The sequence below is a fragment of the Gambusia affinis genome, linkage group LG17 (assembly GCF_019740435.1).
Source record: "Gambusia affinis linkage group LG17, SWU_Gaff_1.0, whole genome shotgun sequence".
Classification (NCBI taxonomy): Eukaryota; Metazoa; Chordata; class Actinopteri; order Cyprinodontiformes; family Poeciliidae; genus Gambusia; species Gambusia affinis.
Window position 1 is genome coordinate 12,103,880 of NC_057884.1, and position 20,361 is coordinate 12,124,240.

Consider the following 20,361-nt stretch of genomic DNA (forward strand, 5'->3'; position numbering starts at 1 on the left):
GTGTTAATTCTAAACATTTACATATGTTAAATTTACAGCTATAAAGAATAGAAAACTTTTATTTTGGAAATCAATGCTATTTTCATCATATTTAATAAATTACAAATTCGGTAGTTTTGTTGTATTTAATTACTTGAACCCAAAAGGTGTAGTTGTTTAAGGGGGATCAAGTTACTTTATCTACTACACAAACGATGAACTCTTCACATGCGTGGCATTCTGTTCTAAAAACCAGTACCATATCCCAAGATTTATGATTGTTGCAAAAATGAACAGTTTGATAGTCTTTCATTTAGCTGTGAAAGTGACAAATCGAATCTATGCAAGTAAAATATAGTAAAAAATCACACAATAAGGTTTATCTATTTAATTTTACTTTAGCTCCAATATGACCTATCAAAATTGTGTAGAAATTAATTAATATCACTTTATTTCATTGTTAAACCTCGTAAAAATGTTTTGTATGCTTTATCATGCATAAGGCCTGACATTAATTTACTCGCCCTGTCTGTTTTAATTAGTGTTTTATTGTTATGTGTTTTATGAATACTGCACAGCACTTTGTTGCAGTTAATATCTGTTTTTAAAGTGCTTTATAAATAAAATTGATATTGACATTGTATTAGAGTAATTATCGCACTATGGTCTGACCCTTTTCTAAAACAAAAATGAAGTTGCAAATAACGTCTTAAAGATTGCTTTAAAAGTGCTTATAAACACAGAAGAGAAAGAACTTATAGTGTAATAATAATGGGATCTACCGTCACATTTTTCTCGACTTTATATCACAAGTCGACGTTTATCTAAAACTGGCTGCGCCCCCTAAAAACGGGGGCTTTGCGCCCCCTACCGATGCAAGGATCTATTAGCACCTTACTGATGACGTGGTTCGGTCGCTTGACCACCAAAGCAGCAGGATGGCCGACCAGAGTAGGCAAACAAAACTCGCTGCTGCTAAGAAAAAGGTAAAGTGTATTAATAATGACTTTCCTTAATTTCACATTATATACTCATCATTTATTTTGCCTGCAAGTTTAATTCAACTGTGTTTCTACTTGTATTATAAATTCCATGACTGAGCACGGGTGTTGTCATTACACGTCTTCCGACCTCTGCGCTGTCGCACGTTCCTCCTCTCGCACTCATATTGCGGCTTCAATGAGCAGGAAAGACCGGTGCCTGTCTCCTGGCCTCTACTGATAACATTTACCTACTGATAGCCTTAACCTTCGTCTGTTCTTAGTTGGAAGTTGTATTCACAATATCTTATTCATCTTAGTGCCACAACGAGTAACTCAACAGTGGGCCAAAGGTTTACCCGTCTTTCAAGACAACCGTAAATGTAGTCATTGGCGAAATCTTAACGTGCTAAGGCAAGTTAACATTAGCAAATAAGCTCAAAAGCTAACGAATACATTGCTACAGATGTGTGGAAATGCCATAACACAGAAGCTTGACAACCTTTTGACTCGTTTGCAAAAAATATTAACATTAGAAATTGGGCTACGAACAGTCGTTTTCAGAAAATATAAAACTGAACTTCAGAAAATTAGCTTGCTAGCATAGTGAACTGGTTTGAATAAGGGGACTGTTTTGACAGCTGACACCCCTCTTCTCGGACAGAAGAGGAGGTGTTTAGGAGTTTTGTAGAAAGATGAATACTTTTCGCCGACTGTACTCCTCAATATTTAGTCTTTGACTCATATATTTTGTAAATAGGTGATCATAAATTTGAAGCACCATTTCAAAATTGATTAGTCACTTGATTTCCTTGTTATCCCTCCTGTTACTTTTCAAGCCCCTGCGCCTAAAATGTTATTTTTCAACTCATGCATTTTAAAACATCGTCTCTGTTCTTTTTGGGGGGTTTTTCAAGATTGAACTATATTTTTGTGTTTGTTTTAAACAGCATCTGTTGTGTGAGTGGCATAGTATTTGGTTTGTTTGTTTATTTATTTTTTTTTTTAGAATAAGTGGATTAAAGGTGCATTAGTAGAGATTGCTTAGATGTTGCTTCATGCCAGACAAAATTCAACTTGAGAAACCTACTTAATATCAATTGTTGACATTTGGGGAGCAGCTGCAAAGAGGCCTAATGTTAGATCTAAAATTACACAAAAGTATATCCATAATTTAAATGAATATGTGAAGCGTTTTTTATATATATATATATATATATATATATATATATATATATATGGTGAACAGTGGTTGGAACAATAGCTAAAAAGTAAGAATATGAAAGCAATATATTACTTTAACATAGTTTTGCTGCAAAGTGTGAGAGCTTTTTTAATGTCCTACTAGCCCTCTTTATATTTTACAAGTTGGATAATACTTGTCTAAAGAAAGACATAAATATTTTGCAGACAAAGAACGTAAAAGGCTCTTTTTTGCGTTGTGTTGCTCAGCTGAAGGAGTTTCAACAGAAGAGCTCTCCTTCTTCTGTGGGAGGAGAAAGGGGAGGAGGAGGAAGTGGAACAGGATCCAAGAAGAAGCGTAAGGTGAAGGAACTGAACCAACTTGATGCAGACAGAGATTCCCCAGACAATGTGAGTTTTTCTTTAACTTTCTGTTCATTTAGTCTTTTTTCTTGTTTTGGTTGTTGGATTAGATTGCCTCCTAATGTTACATGTGCATTTTACCCTTTGTATTTTGTGCACTAATTATGCTGCTAGTTTCAAAACTATGTTATGAATTTCAGAAATTTCAATTTCTTGATGTAGATTGCTAGCAAAGCAGTTCTGTTTGATATTCTCTTAAATATGTTCAGAAATAGAGAATGTCAGATTATATAGGAAAGCTCTGTGGTCATTGTCAGTCATAAGAAAGGAAATGTGTATTAGATTTTAAACAGTAGTTCTAATAATGTTGGTTATGATAAGAGTTATTGTAAACACACATTTTGTTTTTTTGACAAAAGTGTCATTGAAGTAGCATATTGATATTAAGCATTGCCTCTTGCTTTGTGCTCCAATTCCAACAGTCTTTGATCATATTAAGAAGGCTAATGACGACGTGTGTGTCTGGTGCTACTTTCAGACAGCACATGCGCATAACTTGGCTCTGCCTCATGACATTTGACCTGCGTTTACAGCCGTTCTTTAGACAGCTGTCGATGTTCTTCTCACTGTTACAATAACAGTGACTTCACTCTGCAGCAATCACAAGCATGACCATTAAATTAAAAATGCCATTTGTAAAGTAAGAATCTCTACCTTTGCATTGTCTTTCAAATATCAGCATCTTTTCACCTTTCCTTTCTTTATTTAATTCTCCTCTCTCACAACATATCAGTTATTAATTTGAACAACTCTTTGTTGGTATGATTGGAAAGCCTAAACTTATAAGTGTAAATTGTAAATTTCAGTTCAGTTTCTTGCATATAATTCATATTGAAAAATTTAAGAAGCTTACTGGTAGTTTAAATCCAATTTAATTTAGGCCTAATTATGACTGTAAATTGAGAGGAAAAAGAGCTTATACAAATGATGGCAACATATCTTGTGGTCGCTTTATTCTTGTCGCACACTAACCTCCGCAGCTCTTCCTTGTGGTAGCTGCTTCTATCATTTATCTCTCTGTGACTTTGAGTTGTTTTCTGCCCTGTCACTTCTCTCTTTCTGTCTGCTGCTGTTTCTTTCTGCTGTAGTTTGACAGTTTTCTAAAAGCTCTCAGTCAAAGCAATGGAGTAGTCGTCCCACCTAATGGCAACTGTCAGGTGAGCCTTTGTCCCTCTCTTTCTGCTTTACCCTTGTCCTTCCCCCTCTCTGCACTTCTTTCTGTAAATAGCTGTTCCTCATTTTTGGTGGACAAGATTATGCCTTGTCTGCTGTTCACGTTTTTTCACATTGACCAAAACACACAATCAGTTAAAGCCCAAGTCTTGATTCTGTTTTGTTTTTGTAAGCTCATGTCAAGAAACCTTCTAAACTAAACAGGTGGAGTGTGCAGCATTCTTTGTTCACTGCATGTCAGTACATTGTTTTTTTGTTGTTGTTTTTTTAATAACTGTTGTCTAGTGTTAGTGGTTGGCATTTGCATATTCTTAAGCTAAACAAAGCAGTGATTCCTGTTACTAAATGTTCAATGCAGGTGAATATCTAGGTAAACAAGAACACCGCTCACTTTTCAGCTTGTTTCTTTTTTTCTTTGACATCGAGCGTACCTGCTTTGAAATATGCTTATTTTCATCACCTCAAACAAATTACACATTAACATTAAAATGCTAATAAGACTGCAATGTGTTCACAATGCAGTTTACAGTAACAGACATTGGCAAGAGTTAGTTACTAAACCATTTAACACTATATGTTTGAGGATTGCAGTTTTGTCCTCATGTTTATTTTGTTAACATTTAGACATAAACTGTAAACTGCATTAACATGACAGGTTTTTTTTGTGTGCCAATACATGTAAACACTTGTCTTACATTAAAAGTGAGTTGGCATTTTTGTGTATGTTACCCCAGACCTTTGCTGACATGGAGGCCATGGGGTCCCCTGTTCCTCAGCTGCCGGAGGAGCCTCACAGCAAGTCCGGCAGAGACTCCCCTATGTCTAACTCTGCTAGTGCTAACGCTGCTACTAACTCTGAGTTTGTCGGTCACAACACTGAGTTGCAGGTGTGTCTTTTTTCTGTCTGCATGCTTGTTTTGTTGTTTAAAATGCACCTAAGCTGCCATGTCTTGTTGACATACAACATTTTCAGCCTAAGAATTTGTGAACTTGTCTGAAGTTAGGAAAAGTAGGATATGTGGCATAGTTATAGAAAATACCAAAAAGTCATTTTTTTGTGATATTTTAAAGCGCAGTCGTAGGACACAAATCCACCCGTGTGTTTGCTGACTCTCCTCTGCGTCCAATTTTTCTCTCTGTACAGGATTTCCCAGATACCAACGGTGACCGTAGTTTAAAGGAGGAAACTAGGTGGGTTTTTAATTTTCAGTGATGTAATTTAACTTGTTTTATTCAGTCATCTTACACAGATTATTTGTTTTTACTTTAGTAAACGTAAATTTATTTGGAATTTGTTGCAATCTATGTCTTTTAAGGATTTATTTTTATGTTTTGACTTATTTAGTCTTTTTGCTGAGAGTTATCTTTTCTTACCTTCTTTTTTCTACAATATGTGAAAAACTAGGATGTCTGGTCCTTTTAATATGGTTTCTTCTGATCTATTTGGTCCTTGTTTCAACTTTCAATGCTTTTGCAAAGTAAAGTTAGAGAGGTGAAGATCGTTTTATTTTTTTGTTTGATGTGAGTGGTCGTACTTTACCTTTGTAATAACTGAATGCTGATCTATTAATTAAACACACTGCTGTGCCTGGGCTCAGTTTAGCTCCATGTCAATAATTTTTGGGTGTTCTTTCAGCATACTTGCTTTTTTCCAGCAGCAATACTTCATAATCTCTGTGCAAAATTGGCTGTCAACATTCATAACTTATTTGAGTTCCTCAGACACTCTGTAAAAGCAATGCTATCTTTTCTCCACTGTTATTTTGAGTGCACCGATGTTGCTGCTTGTAGCATAAAACGGGAAGGTTTATAATTTGCGTTCATCTGGCATGTCTATCTTGCAGACCATTGTCTTCCACAGAGAGCCTGCGGCAACTTTCGCAACAACTAAATGGTCTGGTCTCTGAGGTAGGGTGTTACAGACATCCCTGTCATCCCATGCCTTTCTATTTCTCACTCTTTCTCCCTCACACTTTGTCATGCTGTGTTAGGGTTTTAACAAAATACCCTGCCGGTCTACATTTCCAACCAGTGTGTGTGTTGCATCTATTGTTTGCAAGAATGCACTGGAAGCATTTTCAGCTTTGCCAGTCCTCATACTGATTCCATCACCTGGTGTTCTTATCGGATTTACAGTATCCTCCCTGAACTTTGTTTGGCACTGGAAAACTGTAAACAACAATTAATATCACAGTGTGTTTTATGTTAAATTTGCTCAGTTCTGACAAAGATTAACTCTGTAATCATCTCACCTTTATAAAGTTTATGTTGCTATCCAAAATCTGAGAAAACAAATGTGATTAAATTAATTGGGGTTCTTGCTTGCTATACAACATTCGAGGGTATAATAGTTTTTGAATTAATCATTTTATCCACTAATATGCCTGCAGAGATTAACTGTATGGGGAGATGTTGTCCTCACACTGCCCTCCAAGCTCATAAATTGTGATTTCATTGTCATTCCAGTCGACATCTGCTCCATATGTGAATGGGGAAGCTGCACCTTCTGGAGAACTGGAGGTAAGATGGAAAACTTATTTTTCCCACTTTGGATTTGTTTAGTATATTTTTCCTCCTGAGCTACTCTTACACCATTCAGAATAGGATTTACTTTCTCCAAGATTGGTCCAATTGCCTTCAAAATATTTTAAAACTAGCCTTTTTTTATTTTAATCATGTGACATTTTTCATCATTGAAAGCATATTACCCACCACTTGTAACAGTAATATTATTTGCCTCCACGTTAATATTTCACATTTAAATATTTATCTTCCTCCCCTGTGTTCTCTGTTTGACTTTTGTTCCTTCACCTTATCCGTGTCTTTTATTTATTATTTTCCTTTTTTTTTGTTTTGTTTTGTTTCCCGGATGCATGTGTGCACGCGATAGAGTCGGAACCAGGAGCTGGCAGCCGCCCTGGAATCTAGCAAGCTAACAAACTCTCAGCTCAATACCAAGCTAGACCAGCTGGTAAGAAGCTGTGTGTATGCATACCTCTGTGCCCTTGCTTTTTCCATTGTTACCCTAACCTCCCTTTCAGTTATTTATTTGCATTATGCTTTGGATTGTAATGCATTTTGCATGCTATCATAACCACCAGGCCATCACACTCATCTTTTATTATCTCTCTCTCTCGTTTTTATCTGTTGCTCAGGTGGATTAGGGTGCATTCTGGAACTCTAAATATAGCATAAGCACCCCATTGGGTGCACATTTTAATCAGGCATCTTAACACTTGGCTTGTAGTTGCATGATGTTCAGGGCTTATTGAGCCAGTTTAATGTACTATCCACAATAACATTAAAGCAAGCATTAAATAATATAACACATTAGGAATTACCAAACATGGCTATTATTTTTGTTCTTTGCACAGTAGTTGTGTGGCTGGCATGTAAAAGATCTTGTCTGCAGAATTTTCTGTTATGTTTTCTGAGATAGAATGGTGTACTAATTATTGGATGACTTATTTTTTAGTTCTCCCTCTTATTCTAATTTTATACTATGTTTTCTTGGCAGGCACATCAAACTCAGGAGCTCACAGATCAGCTGCAGAAGGTTGGAAGTTTTTCTAATTTTCCTACCTTTACAACATGTTTTACTCAATTCCATGTTTTTTGATCCATGCCTTTGAGATTTGTCATGGCCAGTCATGCATTTTGTAATTTTCTGCCTTCAGGAGCGAAAGGAATTTGAACAGAAACATTCAAAGGAGCACGGAGCAATGCGGGAGCAGTTACAGGTAAATCCCTTAGAAATAATTAGATTTTTTTTAAAGCATTCCTGTGGAAATATACCAGCAAAACAAATTACAATTGCAAGGTGTCGCTTTTCCATAAATAGATGGTAATGTGATCCAAAACTCTCCCTTCCTCCCCTCAGCGCTCAGAGTGATACATGCTAAGGTTTCAGTGTATTTTATTTCTCTGCACTGGAACAAACTCTGAAAACCTGAAATGTGCAGAAACTGCTCTTTCCTTTGAAACAGGACTAAAAGCGTTTATGTTTACAGCAGCTTTTGATCAAAGACTCTGACTTTGATAATGAAGTTTTGAAATATTTACTTCTTTAAAACATTTAATATTACATTTTGACATGTTTTTGTTTCATGCAATGCTTTTATGTTTTGTTTTGTTTTGTTTTTTAAATAAATGGTGCTGCATAAACAAGTAAAATCCACCCTTGGAATCTTAAATATTTTTTAATTTGTTTTCTATAAGGTTCATATCCAAACCATTGGAATTCTGGTATCAGAAAAATCTGAGCTACAAACAGCACTACAGTACACACAACAGGCTGCACGACAAAAAACAGGTGTGTATGAGCATTAAAATGACTTTTGGAAGATTTTAGGTTTGCATAATCGGTTGGTCAAGTAACTGTGTTTGCGCGCTTGCGATGATGTGCTCTGACTCCATGTGTGTTCATAGCTGAAGCAGAGGACCTCAATAACCGTCTGCAGACAACGAAGCATAGAGTTTCAGAGCTGGAGCGAACTCTCTCTACTGTCTCCACACAGCAGAAGCAGTTTGAGAGGGTAACATAGTTTAATGAATTTGTTATGAGACAAATGAATAAAGCTGTAACTTCTAAAATGAAATAAATTTTCATGTGACTTATGCATGTCAAACAGAAATCAGCTTAGTTGAATGTATTTGAAATATTCCTGTCATGTTAAGTATAAGTAAAGCATGTTTTGTTTTTTTTCATTTTATCTTCAGCAAAACAAAGAGCTTGAAAAAGAAAGAGACAACTTAAGGCTAGAGGTGCTGAGACTCAAGTAAGTTTTTTTTTATTAGTGAGCATATTATAGGAATACATTTTTATATTATACTGCTTTAAATTTGCTACTACCAACTTAGTCTTGTTTAATGCCAACAAGTGCTGTTCAGGCAATGCAATTTCTGAAAGCATCGGGCAAGTGGAATATAATTTATGTCTGTGTGTTGACAGTAATTTAAGTGAGGAGTCAAAGCAGCAGAGTTCAGAGCTGTCTGAACAGCTGAGACAGATTACACAAAATAATGCTGCAATGAGGCTGGAGGTAGACGATCTTCACAAGAGGCTGGAGATGGCGGACCTCATGCTACAACAGGTGCATGCTTCATTATTCAAGAACATCACATCTGGCTCTGATTTTTACTGTTTAAATTATATCGATCATTTATAATACAAGCAGATCTTTCTTTTTCATTGTTCATTCCGATTTCACATCAATGTGTTTTTATTTATCTCCAGTACTCCAGTCAGTCAGATTCCCCCGGTTTCAACCAAAAAATCGAGATGCTACTGGAAGAAAAGCAGCAGCTGGAGTCACGTAATCACCAGGTCTGAGGCACCTCCCTCTTACATGTACATTATGAAACCTTAAGGTAAAAATAGGAGTTACAAACCTTCATGCAAACATCAAGCCTGTTTTTCTTTTTTTTTTTGCATAAACCTTTATCTCCAGCAACAGAATTTATCCTTCATTAATATCATCCACAATTCCCCTCCTCAATATAATTAGGTCATCTGTTGTGCTCTGAGGGATATGACTAAATACCAGGTAGCTTACAAATTCACCATCAGATTTTCATCTCAACGTGAGAAAATCCAAAAGTTTGCTCCTAGATTTCATTTTTAAAAGGTGTTGTCCCTGAGGGACAACACTCTGGATACTGAATAGTTTTGGTTCAATTCAGCTTCAATAAAGCAAAGTAACAAGATTTTACTGTTTTTAAGTTGGTGGAGACCTGCACCAACTACAACACAGGTGACTATTTTGGTACTTGTGAATTGTAGATTTATGCTAACGTGGCCATTTGAACCTTTATTAGAGGTTGTTAGATTTAAATTGTTCTGAAGGTAGTTCTTCTTACAGCTCCCAATATTATCAGGGACACAAGAATCCTTGTGCAGTAATCAGAAATGTTCAGCTCATTTGTCTCATTCCAAACTTGATTATTTAAAAACATAAAGGTTAACTTCGACTCACGTCGACTAATATTGTTGTATATGTTTGTTGTTGTAGCTTCTGGAGTCTATAGCCCAGCTCAAGACGGAGCGAGATCATTATGTGGAACGAATCCAGGAGGAGGGCCACGTGTGGAAGGACAAAACCGAACAGCTGCTCGCACAAGTATAATGATAAAATATATTCTGTGTTTGGCAGTACCGCTGAAAACTTGACTGTTTGTAATGATTTATTTTCATTTCTGTGTGAAGGTTTCTTTGGTAGCAGAGGAGAGAGACAGAAACATCAACCGAGTCCAAGAGCTGGAGGCCAGCATTGTAGAGCTGAAAAATGCTGCGGGTGAGACTTGTTTTCTCAGTTTTATTGGGAAAAAACAGCTCCACACCACAGTTAACTGAAATCAAACTGTGTCATTGGTGTGCTCGTTAAGTTTTACTCTTTCCTTTACAGCATTATTGTCTGCGGAGAAGGCAGCCCAGGAAAATGCTGAGCCTCAACCTTCAGGACCATCAGAGGCAGAGGTGGCTCTGCAGGAGGCCCTCAGTAGTTTACAACAGGAAAAAGATGCCATTACTGCTCAATACCAGGCTCAGGTGTGCATTCAGTTGTTTTATTTCTACATGTGGATGGACAAATAACAGCATGTCACGTATCACGTGGGTCAGTTATCCCTGATATTTCAAAATGAGACTGAATATATATATATATATATATATATATATATATATATATATATATATATATATATATATATATATATATATATATATATATATATATATATATATATATATATAAGAGGAGGAGACACGCCTGGGAGAGTTGGAGCGGGAGGTGGAGAGCCAGTCTCAAGAGGAAGGGGACCGCAGACGCATGTTGGAGGACGTTCAGTCAGACAAGGCCACAATTAGCCGAGCTCTTACCCAGAACCGCACGCTGAAAGACCAGCTGGCCGAGCTACAAAATGGCTTTGTCAAACTGGTGAGTCCAAAAATTTACTACCACTACTCTGATCATCTTATCTTCTTAATTTGTCTCCTTTAGCATTGAATGTGTTTCCATTTCAAGTGTTTGTTTTATACTGTTGCTTTCTAAAATTGAAAATTAATGAAGCCCACCCATTACTTTAGTGCTTCATATAAGTGACTGAGAGCTTGTTTTAAATCCAAGTTTCCTGTTACTCCATCATTATGACAGACTAATGAGAATATGGAGCTGACCACTGCAATCCAGTCAGAGCAACATGTGAAAAAGGAGTTGGCACGCAGGATGGGGGAATTACAAGAGGAACTGCACAACGTCAAGGAGCAGGTAACATAGCCACATCTGTTATAAAGCCTTGCAGTTTCTTTTATATGTATATATATTGAGGATACAAGTATTAAAACTGAGAATTACCTTCCAGTTTACACTCAGTAAGTGTTAAAACTTACTCTCAATACTTCAAAACAGTAAAATCTTTGTATGGACACCAACACATTTATCAACTGTACACAGTTTTTTCCCCTGCATTTTTACATAATTGGGAATGAAAATGTCGTCTGGAATTTAATTAGTTTTTGAGCAACTGAGAAATAATTTGTTGCTTTTTGGTTTTAATGTGCATTTTTTCTTTTGTCGCCTCCAGCTGGAGCTAAAATGTCAGGAGACTCGGGGCGTTCTAGAGCAGAGAGACCAGGTGGTGGCCCATCTGCAGCAGTACTGTGCTGCCTACCAGGTTCTGGCTGCAGACAGGGAACAGCTCCACCAACAGTTTCTGCAGCAGACCCAGCTCATGGACCGACTGCAGCATGATGAAAGTCACGGCCGTGCACAGCTGGATGTCAGCCAGAATCAGCTCCAACAAGCAGAGGTGTGTACAGACCCTGAATCGTAAAATTATGACCAAGGTTTTAAAATGCCTCAGCTGACCTATTTTGCAAAATTAACTTTTTGCACGTTTTAGTATACTCAACTGCTTCTGAAAGGTTCTACTTCTGCTTTTCAAAGTTGTATGGTTGTAAAATTGTGCATCTATTTGCAGCCATTTTCACCAGCGAGTGTAAATGTTGATTTGGAGTGTGTGGCCTTCAGCGGCTGTTTTGGATTTGAAGTGACAAAAAGCCCTTAATCCATTCTGAAAGGAGCTCAGAATAGGAAGAACTGACTAGACTAAAATCTCTTTATCTAATGATGATTACGTGCAAAATATGTAATGAACATGTTTTGTATAGCGCATAGAGCTATACTAACTCTTTCAAGGACGCATAGTAGGTCACCTTTAAGGTACCAATACTGTATATGAGGCAGGATTTTGTTTGAGCCAGGCATCTTAAGGTGTTGCAAAAATTGTGCAGATGAGATTCAAAATAATCGCATAAAATTTTGAGGCTGAAGTGTCACTTCAAAATGCTTACTCCTAGCACATTTAGTGTTTAAACATTTACATAAACTCATTTACTTGATGTCAGGTGTTGGTTATTTTATGCTTAATTATTGACCCTTTCTCTTGCATCGTTACCTGATACTCAAAACATTCATGAGTAATTTTAGTATTGTTTTAAAAGACACCCTCGGTTTCCTCTTGTAGGAGCATTTGGAGCAGTTGGTCAGAGACAACGAGCAGCTGAAGGCTGAGCTAAAAGAGCTGCTCAACAGTTCAGCTCTCGTGGCGACGTCCAGAGACGAGGGTGAGGGTTTGTTCTGTATTCATGCTTTGCTAGTGTTTTTCTTTTTGTGCTGATATTCCTCTTTACTGTAGTAGCGTTTGTTAAAGTCCTGTATACCTTACATGAGCAGAAATATCCGGTTTTAACACTGTTTTATGAAAGTTATTCAAGTTGAATTAATGGACCTTTTTTAAAGGGTCAATAATCCCAAGAATGTCTCAGAGTTCACCATCATTTGGTATTCAGAACATTTGATTAATTCATCTCGAACTTGTCTGACTTGAATTTTTTTAAACATCTTCCAATGTTCAAACTTCAACTATATTTCTGAACCGGACTCGTTCGCCCTTGTGAATGCGCCCAGAAGTTGTTGTCTGCCTAAGAATCACTTTAAAACTGCTAGAAGGGGCTTCCCCAAGGACTAAAAAGACCATTTTGTGACTAATTGTCACCTGCTTTTATTATTAGTTGTGTTGAGCTATTTAAATTGTACTTGGTTGATTTGTTGCAAACAGCTGTAAGTTCATTTGTGGTGGAAGTTGAATGAGTTCATGTGAAACATGATGTGAAGCATCTGACCAATTGTGAAGTAGCTTGTGCAATTTTAGTGAAACTGAATGTCTGACCGACACTTTATCCGAGCAATAAGCAGATAGCTGGAACCACTCAGGACTCACTACAAATACTGACTTATTCTTACTTGCAAAACGGGTAACGTTATATGCATCCAATATTTTTATTGTTCTACTTTGTCATGTAATTTAGGAGATGGAGTGGAAAGCCAATCAGCGGCCAAGAGTCCTACGAAGTCTTCTATTGTTATCCCAGAAGACTTTGAGAGCCAGAAAGAGATGGTAGGTACAGAGATGGAAGTCACTTTGTGGCTGACCTGATTTACATAATTTGATAGTCATTTTCTGTTTCCCATGTTAGTTCTCCTTTACCAGACCTTTTCATTCTTCCAACAGGAGGATTTTATCCACGGGGCTTTGGCTCAGGTGGAAGCAGAGAGGGACGAAGCCAGAAGGCAGCTGGAGGAGGAGCACAGGCTCCACATGGCAGCTCGGCAACAGGTGGCCATGGCCCTTAGACTGGAGCAGCAACACCACAACTACACACCTGTTCACGAAGATGGCCATGAGCATGATGATTGTCATGAACAACACAGTCACACTGAGCACAGTCACGAGCATTCAGGTCAGAAAAATGGAACAATTTGCTTTTCAGTATCTGTATTTTCATGTTGAAGTACCATGTCGCATGTCGCTCTGTAGAGTAAATTAGTTTCACCTTCTGGCTTTCACGCGGTTTTGTTTATAGCTATGATAGGTTGGTCACTATGTGAACTCTCAGTATCCGCTATGCTGCCTCAGCAGAAGGAGTCCCAGTTGAAGTTCATCAGGCGCTGAAAGCCGCCATGGAGAAGCTCCAGCAGCGCTTCACCTCCCTCATGCGGGAGAAAGCCGACCTGAAGGAGCGGGTGGAGGAACTGGAGCACCGCTGCATCCAGCTGAGTGGAGAGACTGACACTATAGGTATGAACTACTTGCTTTCTAGAAATATTATGGTTATAGTTTATGAATTTAATTGAATTTTTGGTTTTACTCATTGTTATTTTAAGGGGAGTACATCGCCCTGTACCAAAGTCAGCGGGCCATAATGAAGCAGAAGCACCAGGAGAAAGAGCAGTATATCAACATGCTGGCCCAGGACAAAGAGGAGATGAAGGTTCTGTACTGACGAGTTCTGATGGAGAGGCACATTCTGAAACTGACATTTTTCTGTGTTTTCTCATTACTCTGTAAACTCTTCATCAGCATAAAAGTACTTTAGATCACTTTAAAGATTAAAATCAGTTTCTCTTCTCTCTTTCACATATAAATTATCTTTGCACCACCAGTAGTAATGATTTGTCTCATTTTGCCACCAGGCCAAACTGGCAGAGCTGCAGGATCTTGTCCTGAGGCTTGTGGCCGAGAGGAACGACTGGTACAATCGTTACACTGGAGCCGCAGCCGGCTTGGGAACAGCAAACCCCGACCTGCTTCCTGTTGGGGAGGAGCACTCTCACTTACAGCAGCAGGCACATAAGCATGATGGAGAAGGTAAGAGCAAGACGGACCAAATCAAAAAACTTTGCAACTTCATGTCCAGTGGAGGTCAGAGGATTAAAGACCAGTAATACTAAGCAGGCTCATGGGCCAATTCGCCCCATCTTTACTTTTTATGTGTCTCCCTAGACTGCAGTCGCTAAATTGCATCAATCAGACCTTCCAATTTTTCACATTTTTGTAATTGTGTAAATTCAACAAAATTTTTAAAAATCCCAGCATTTTTTTTTTTTTTTTGCACTAATGCATAACTGAGTTCGTTGCAATTGCTCTCATTGTTGTCATTTAACTTGGTAGCATGTTATTTTTTTATGTGGTTCATTTTCTAAGTTGAAAAAAACTGGTCAGGTTAAAATCAACATATTCCAGTCGCCAGGCAACCTCTAAGTGCATCTCTGGTGTATTTGTTGTGTTTTCTAATCGACTTTATCATCCTGAAACTTCATGTGTTGTTCACTACAGAAGCCATGGAGGTCAGCCCACTCTCTGAGGCCTCCCCACTACAAGGTCTAGAAGCTGCCTCATCCCAAACATTACTATCTAGTTCTGTTCAGACTAAGTCCAAACCTCTGGTGCCCAGAGAGGACGGCACCGCCCAGCAAATCATGCAGCTTCTCCAGGAGATCCAGAACCCCCAGGGAGCTCCACGGTCACCGCCATTCCTGGGTGAAAATCCCTGCATCCCTTTCTTTTATCGGCCTGACAAACAGGATGAAGTAAAGATCCTGGTGGTGTGAGGCCAGAGTGTGACTGAGGTTCTGTGGTTGAATGATTTGTAGCTTGATGAAGATATTTACACATCTCAAGACGTTTGACACTTTAACAACCGTCTCACCCAATTACACTGAAATGGCCCCTGTTTGTTCCCCCTTGTTTTGCTTTGTCTTTTCTTTTTCTTTTTTTTTTTCTTTTTTTTTTTTTTTACAGATGGGAGATGATTAGTATTCCCAAACAAAACTTGCTTAATCTCCTTTTGTCACTTATCTCATACATGTGCAATATTGGGGCCGTATATTCTTCCCCTTTGCTGGTACAGCACTCAAAGAGCTGCTAAAATTGAGCTGTTCTTGTGCTAAAATCAGTTTCAATTCACTGTACTCATGCCAAAAGCATCAGATTTGAATGTGATAAACCCAAGTATTTAAATGTAGGTGATATCCGAGGAGATGGGTGCAGAGAGCAGACATCAGGCTGGTTGGACTAACATTAAATGCAGAGAACTGTAGGACAAAGTTAAGTCAGCAGGTGCACTTTGTGAAGTCACCTGGTTGCTAAGTTACACTATCAAATCCAGGAAGTTAAAGAGGGTGTTGCTGATTGGTACCGTTTCTAGAACTACGTTCGTCTCCTTTGTTTCCTACTTCAAACACTGAAAATAACTTATGTTTGTACATTACATAATGTTAATACTTGTGAAATTTATTTTGTCGACGTGTTTTAAACGTGCTTAGACTGAGACGTCAACACCGTTACAAACTGGTGGTTGACCAGATGAAATATGGGCATGAATGCAATTTAAAAGACCCCTTGAAGTTTAACAGTGATTCAGTATGTTGAAGGCACAACACACCTCTGTTCTTAAAGCTTGAGTCGCTGTGCTAAAGGTTTCTTCCCTACTTATTTCTTTAAATTTATCTTTACTATGGTAGATATTGTATTACATGTGTTATGAGGGATTTTGCTGGTTTCACCACAGACATATTTCACATTCCAGCCACTTTCTTCTCTTCCTCAACAGAGCGTCTCAGCTTAAAAAATTATTTTCATCAGGCATTACGTTTGGGACACTATTCTTCAGACCTTGTTGTGTTCTGTTACGCTCATGTGTAGTTTTACATATCAAAGGATTCAATACACATCTTTGACAAACGGAATGAGTGAGACTGTATGTGAATTTTTTGCTTGGAATCCAGATTTCCTCTTAGCCAAAAGTGCATCTCTTCTACTTTGCTTTTGTAAAATTTTGTTAGATTATACAAATATGATTGCACTAAATCTGTACAAAGCTTTCTCACACAGCTCACCCTGTGCTGTCTGACCGTTTGGAAGTGCATGGGTTTCAGTGAAAGTGGACGGGGTGTCCTATGAAGCTTCATGCTGAGGATTCCCCTGAATTTAATTGCTGGTGTGCGCTTTGTCGCACTCAGAATATGGCCATGGGATTTAAATAGGACAACTTAAAATTTAAAAAGTCTTTTCAATAGTTGAGGGACCAATTGGGTAAAGAAAAAGTATTAAACTCATAAAATAAATGTTACATTTGTCATCAAAATTCAGCAATAGGTCTTTGGTAATAACACTTGTGAATATATCTCTTTTGGGCATTAAAAGCAAGGAATTAGAGAGAATCCCAACATTATAATACAACTCTGGCTTGTGTTTAGAGGCTAGCAATAGATTTTTTTTTTCTTCTTCAAAGCAGATTGCCTTCCTATAACTTTGACTAAATAAAATTGGAAAATTTCTAATTTGAGACCCATTTATATTGGCTCTCATTTACTAAGCTTTGAAATTGCACACGAAATGTTTATTCCCAGAAGGCGAAGTAGTTGTGCATAATGTGATAGTCTGTACACACTTCTCAAAGCAAACCAGTAAATTCAACAACAACAAAAAAAAAATATATATATATATATATATATATATGGGTACAGTTACAGGAATTGCAAAAAGCACCAATAGTAAAACACAACATTACTGTTTAAAGAACCTCTACATTTTCTATCTTCAGATTTAGTTTTAATGTATATATATTTTTATTTGAACGCTTTTTTTCAGACAAATGCACAATACAATCTGCATCCTCCCCCACCCCCCAAGTTGTGTGAAATCAACAAGGTGGATGAAATGATTTCCCTAATTCACCACTTAAAGATGTCACATGTGATGGACACCAAGAAAAACATTAACTGTCTCTATTGTAAAAGAGGTGTTGTATATACTGTAACTGTATAATATATTGTATATTCATAATGCCTGATGTGTGGAGGGGGATTCTGGGAGAAGCTGCTTTGCCACATTAACTGGCTGTATGGGTTGTGTGTATGTCTGTTAGTGCAGAGTTGGGATGTTGGCCGTTACTGACTGGCTGTGGTTTATTACAAACATCAACAAAATGGAAAAAAAAAAAATATTTATTTGGAGTAAGTTAGTATCTCAGCTAATCAGTTTTAATATAAACTTGAAGTGAGTTTAGGATGAAGGATCACAAAGCAACCTGATTTTTGAGTGCTGCTTCAACCCAAGCTATTTTCTTTCTCCTTCTCTCTTGGGTAATACTTTCCTCCTGAATAAAACTAATTGAGCAACTCGAGCTGTCCTTTTTTTGTTGGGATTCACCAAATTGTTTGGTATCATAAACACATTCATTTTTCCAATAAATACATCAACTATTTTACATCTAACTATTGTGTTTGCCAAAAGTTCATATTCTTTATATGACCAGTGTAATTCCAACACAAGTATTGTCCACAGAAAATTATTAAAAATAGGTTAAGACTTTTATCAAGCAGCAAGTTTTCTAATAAAATCAAATTATAAAAACTACAGTATGCTAATTAGTTCCTCTTTAATTTTATTCATTTATTACCAATTTTAGTTCCATTTTCTGCTTTCACTGTGGAAAACTTTGTGATCATTATTCATGAAAAGTGCCTAATGTTAGAGAAAAACAATAAAAACACACACTAAAGTACATAGAGGTCTTTTAATATGTAGTCGAGAGTACAGCAGTCCTCCAGGATAATCTTACAGTTTCTTTCACATCAGCTGAGACAAGCAGCAGGGTTTGTCCTCAGCCAGTTTGCACACACACCGTCATCCTGTTTAACCTTTTATAAAATCAGAGAGAAAACACAAATACACCCTCCCTGATGCAAGCAAAAGTATCAAACAGCCTGCCGGCATCCATTTACAGCACAATTTTTTAATTATTATTTTTCAAGTATTCCGTTATGCTCATTTACTCATGGTTTAAATATTCTGATGTTGCATACAATGTAGACTAAATTATCTAAACAGAAGAGAGTACACGTCTAGTAAAATGCACCACACAAATGCATAACACATTAATAAACTAATTACTGTTAAATCAGATATGACTTCATGTTTGCTTTGCAGATGTTGAGATCAGAGATGCACAAGTAGGTAATTTTTTTTCTCGTAATGATCACAGGGTAAAGATGTGTGTAAGGTAAGGCTAGTGGGTTGTTTGTGTTTGGGGTCAAAATACAACACATAACACCGACAGCAGAGCTCAGTGGCAGAAGAACGAAGGGATTAAAAGGTGGTTTCTGCTCAGTAATGTGACGACTCAACACAAGCAGTGGTACCTTATGCATAGACTGGGACTGTTCATGTTCTCACTCACCCCCGTGACCACTGAGAGAAAATAGAGCAAGAGAAAAGGGAGAAAGAAGAAATGGCAGGTCAGCAACTTGAATGCAAAATAAATATATATAGCGTTAGCGGAATAAATTAATAAAAAATACATGATTCACCAGTGGAAAGGAAAAATGGTTTTGAAAAATTGGAATGTGGCCCACTTCAGTTTGATACTCCTGAATTAAATCTCTTACCCCGCAATAAACTTTGCAAATCTGCCCTTTGTGGAACAGTGTAAAAAGAAAGTTGGAAAAAGTTCCTCTACAAAATTAATCAGTAGTAATAATGCCTTGGTAAGCAGAGGAACGAAAAGGGGGAAATAAACTACATTAGATGCATCTTTTCACAATTAAAAAGACTGAGAAACCACTTTTCTCTTTTGCATTGGTTGTTTGTGAGCGCAGCAGTTTGAGAAGAGGATGTGACAAAGCTTTGTAAGAACAGCAACAGTGAGACTTTCTAAAGTCTGCTGCTGGCAAAATAAGAGGATCCGCTACGTGATTCTGACTTCTGCTTTACAGCAGAGGAGGATGACGGAGGGGATAAAACGGAAAAACGAACGAGACTTTTGTCCATTCAGTTTTTTCAAAGTTTTTTGAAGAATACAGATGTCATCCATGTCTGCCTCACCTGGGTGCTGCTGCTGTTTTATAGATTTGGACGGTGGGAAAGCGCACGGATTAGCTTTAAAAAAAGAGAGAAAGTAAGAAAAATGGAATTTGGGGGCATCTGCATGAAATGTCCCACCCTGAATAAAGGCTCTCGGTTTACATCATTCTGTTCCTCAAAATAAAGGTGAGCAAACAAATCCTGATAAAAGTAAATGAAACAAACGCTAAAACTGAGGCGACACTTTAGAAAAGCTCAGGCATAGATTCATGCTAAACTTGCAAATGTTTACCCCTCGTGATATAAGAAGAGGGGAAGCATTCTGCTTTGAACTTGCGTGGATATACAATACGTTGACTCAGTTGTCTAATGGGATCATTTCATGGTCTCTGCGATTAAACTGTGAGGAACAAAGTTGTACGTAAGTCATGCTTTCAAGTATTCTGCCTCTGTGTGAAAACAGAGGGGCGGGTGGGGATGGGGGGCAGAGAGGCGGGAGCAGGAGGGCCAGACCAGGCGGTAGACGAGAGGAAGGTGGCGCTGTTGTCCGAAGCGCCTCTCTCGTCCAGACAGGGGAAATGAAGGAGGGAGGAAGGAGCTCTGAGATCTAGTGTGTTGGAGAAGGTGGGGGTCTCCGACTGGCACGGACAAACAGAGAGGGAGAGACATAAGAAAAAGAAAAGAGGTGAGATTGCTATTCATAAAGTGAACTTTTTCTTGCTCTTTTGCTTTCTTCGCGACACTCTGGATTAAGGCTTTAGGTTCTCCAAGGATTATTCATACAGGTGCACGAAAAGACTTCACAGACCCCCACAGTTATTTGCAGCGATTTGCAAAAGTATCCACACCCTTGAAGAAGGTCTCATTTTGTGTGGTTAGAACCATAACTTCTTCAAATGTTAGTGGGATTTTATGTGAC

The 20,361-nt window shown here is 37.9% G+C and overlaps 2 protein-coding genes across 9 annotated transcripts in view; one reads left to right on the forward strand and one right to left on the reverse strand.

Moving 5' to 3' along the window:
- Positions 1–870: 870 nt before the first annotated feature.
- On the forward strand, positions 871–17,763 carry golga2 (golgin A2). Its single transcript, XM_044144115.1, is given in 28 exon segments — positions 871–965; positions 2,412–2,552; positions 3,653–3,721; positions 4,472–4,624; positions 4,882–4,928; positions 5,582–5,645; positions 6,204–6,257; positions 6,628–6,708; positions 7,255–7,293; positions 7,415–7,477; positions 7,956–8,049; positions 8,166–8,272; positions 8,457–8,515; positions 8,689–8,830; positions 8,974–9,063; positions 9,749–9,856; positions 9,943–10,030; positions 10,142–10,351; positions 10,491–10,672; positions 10,889–11,002; positions 11,319–11,543; positions 12,261–12,360; positions 13,105–13,193; positions 13,308–13,536; positions 13,713–13,874; positions 13,961–14,067; positions 14,270–14,444; positions 14,913–17,763. Coding segments are annotated over 28 exon segments (3,315 nt in total). The 5' UTR covers positions 871–917; the 3' UTR covers positions 15,188–17,763.
- A 380-nt stretch (positions 17,764–18,143) lies between these two features.
- The window catches only part of dnm1a (dynamin 1a), a 47,015-nt gene continuing 44,797 nt past the window's right edge, over positions 18,144–20,361 (reverse strand). For 2 of the 8 annotated variants that reach the window (XM_044144113.1, XM_044144108.1), the window contains one exon: positions 18,145–20,080. In XM_044144113.1, coding sequence (XP_044000048.1) covers positions 20,050–20,080 — 31 coding nt within the window. In that variant the 3' untranslated portion in view covers positions 18,145–20,049. Of the gene's footprint in view, positions 20,081–20,361 lie in introns of all 8 variants that reach the window. The other 6 variants (XM_044144107.1, XM_044144110.1, XM_044144111.1 and 3 more) reach the window with 4 other exon arrangements.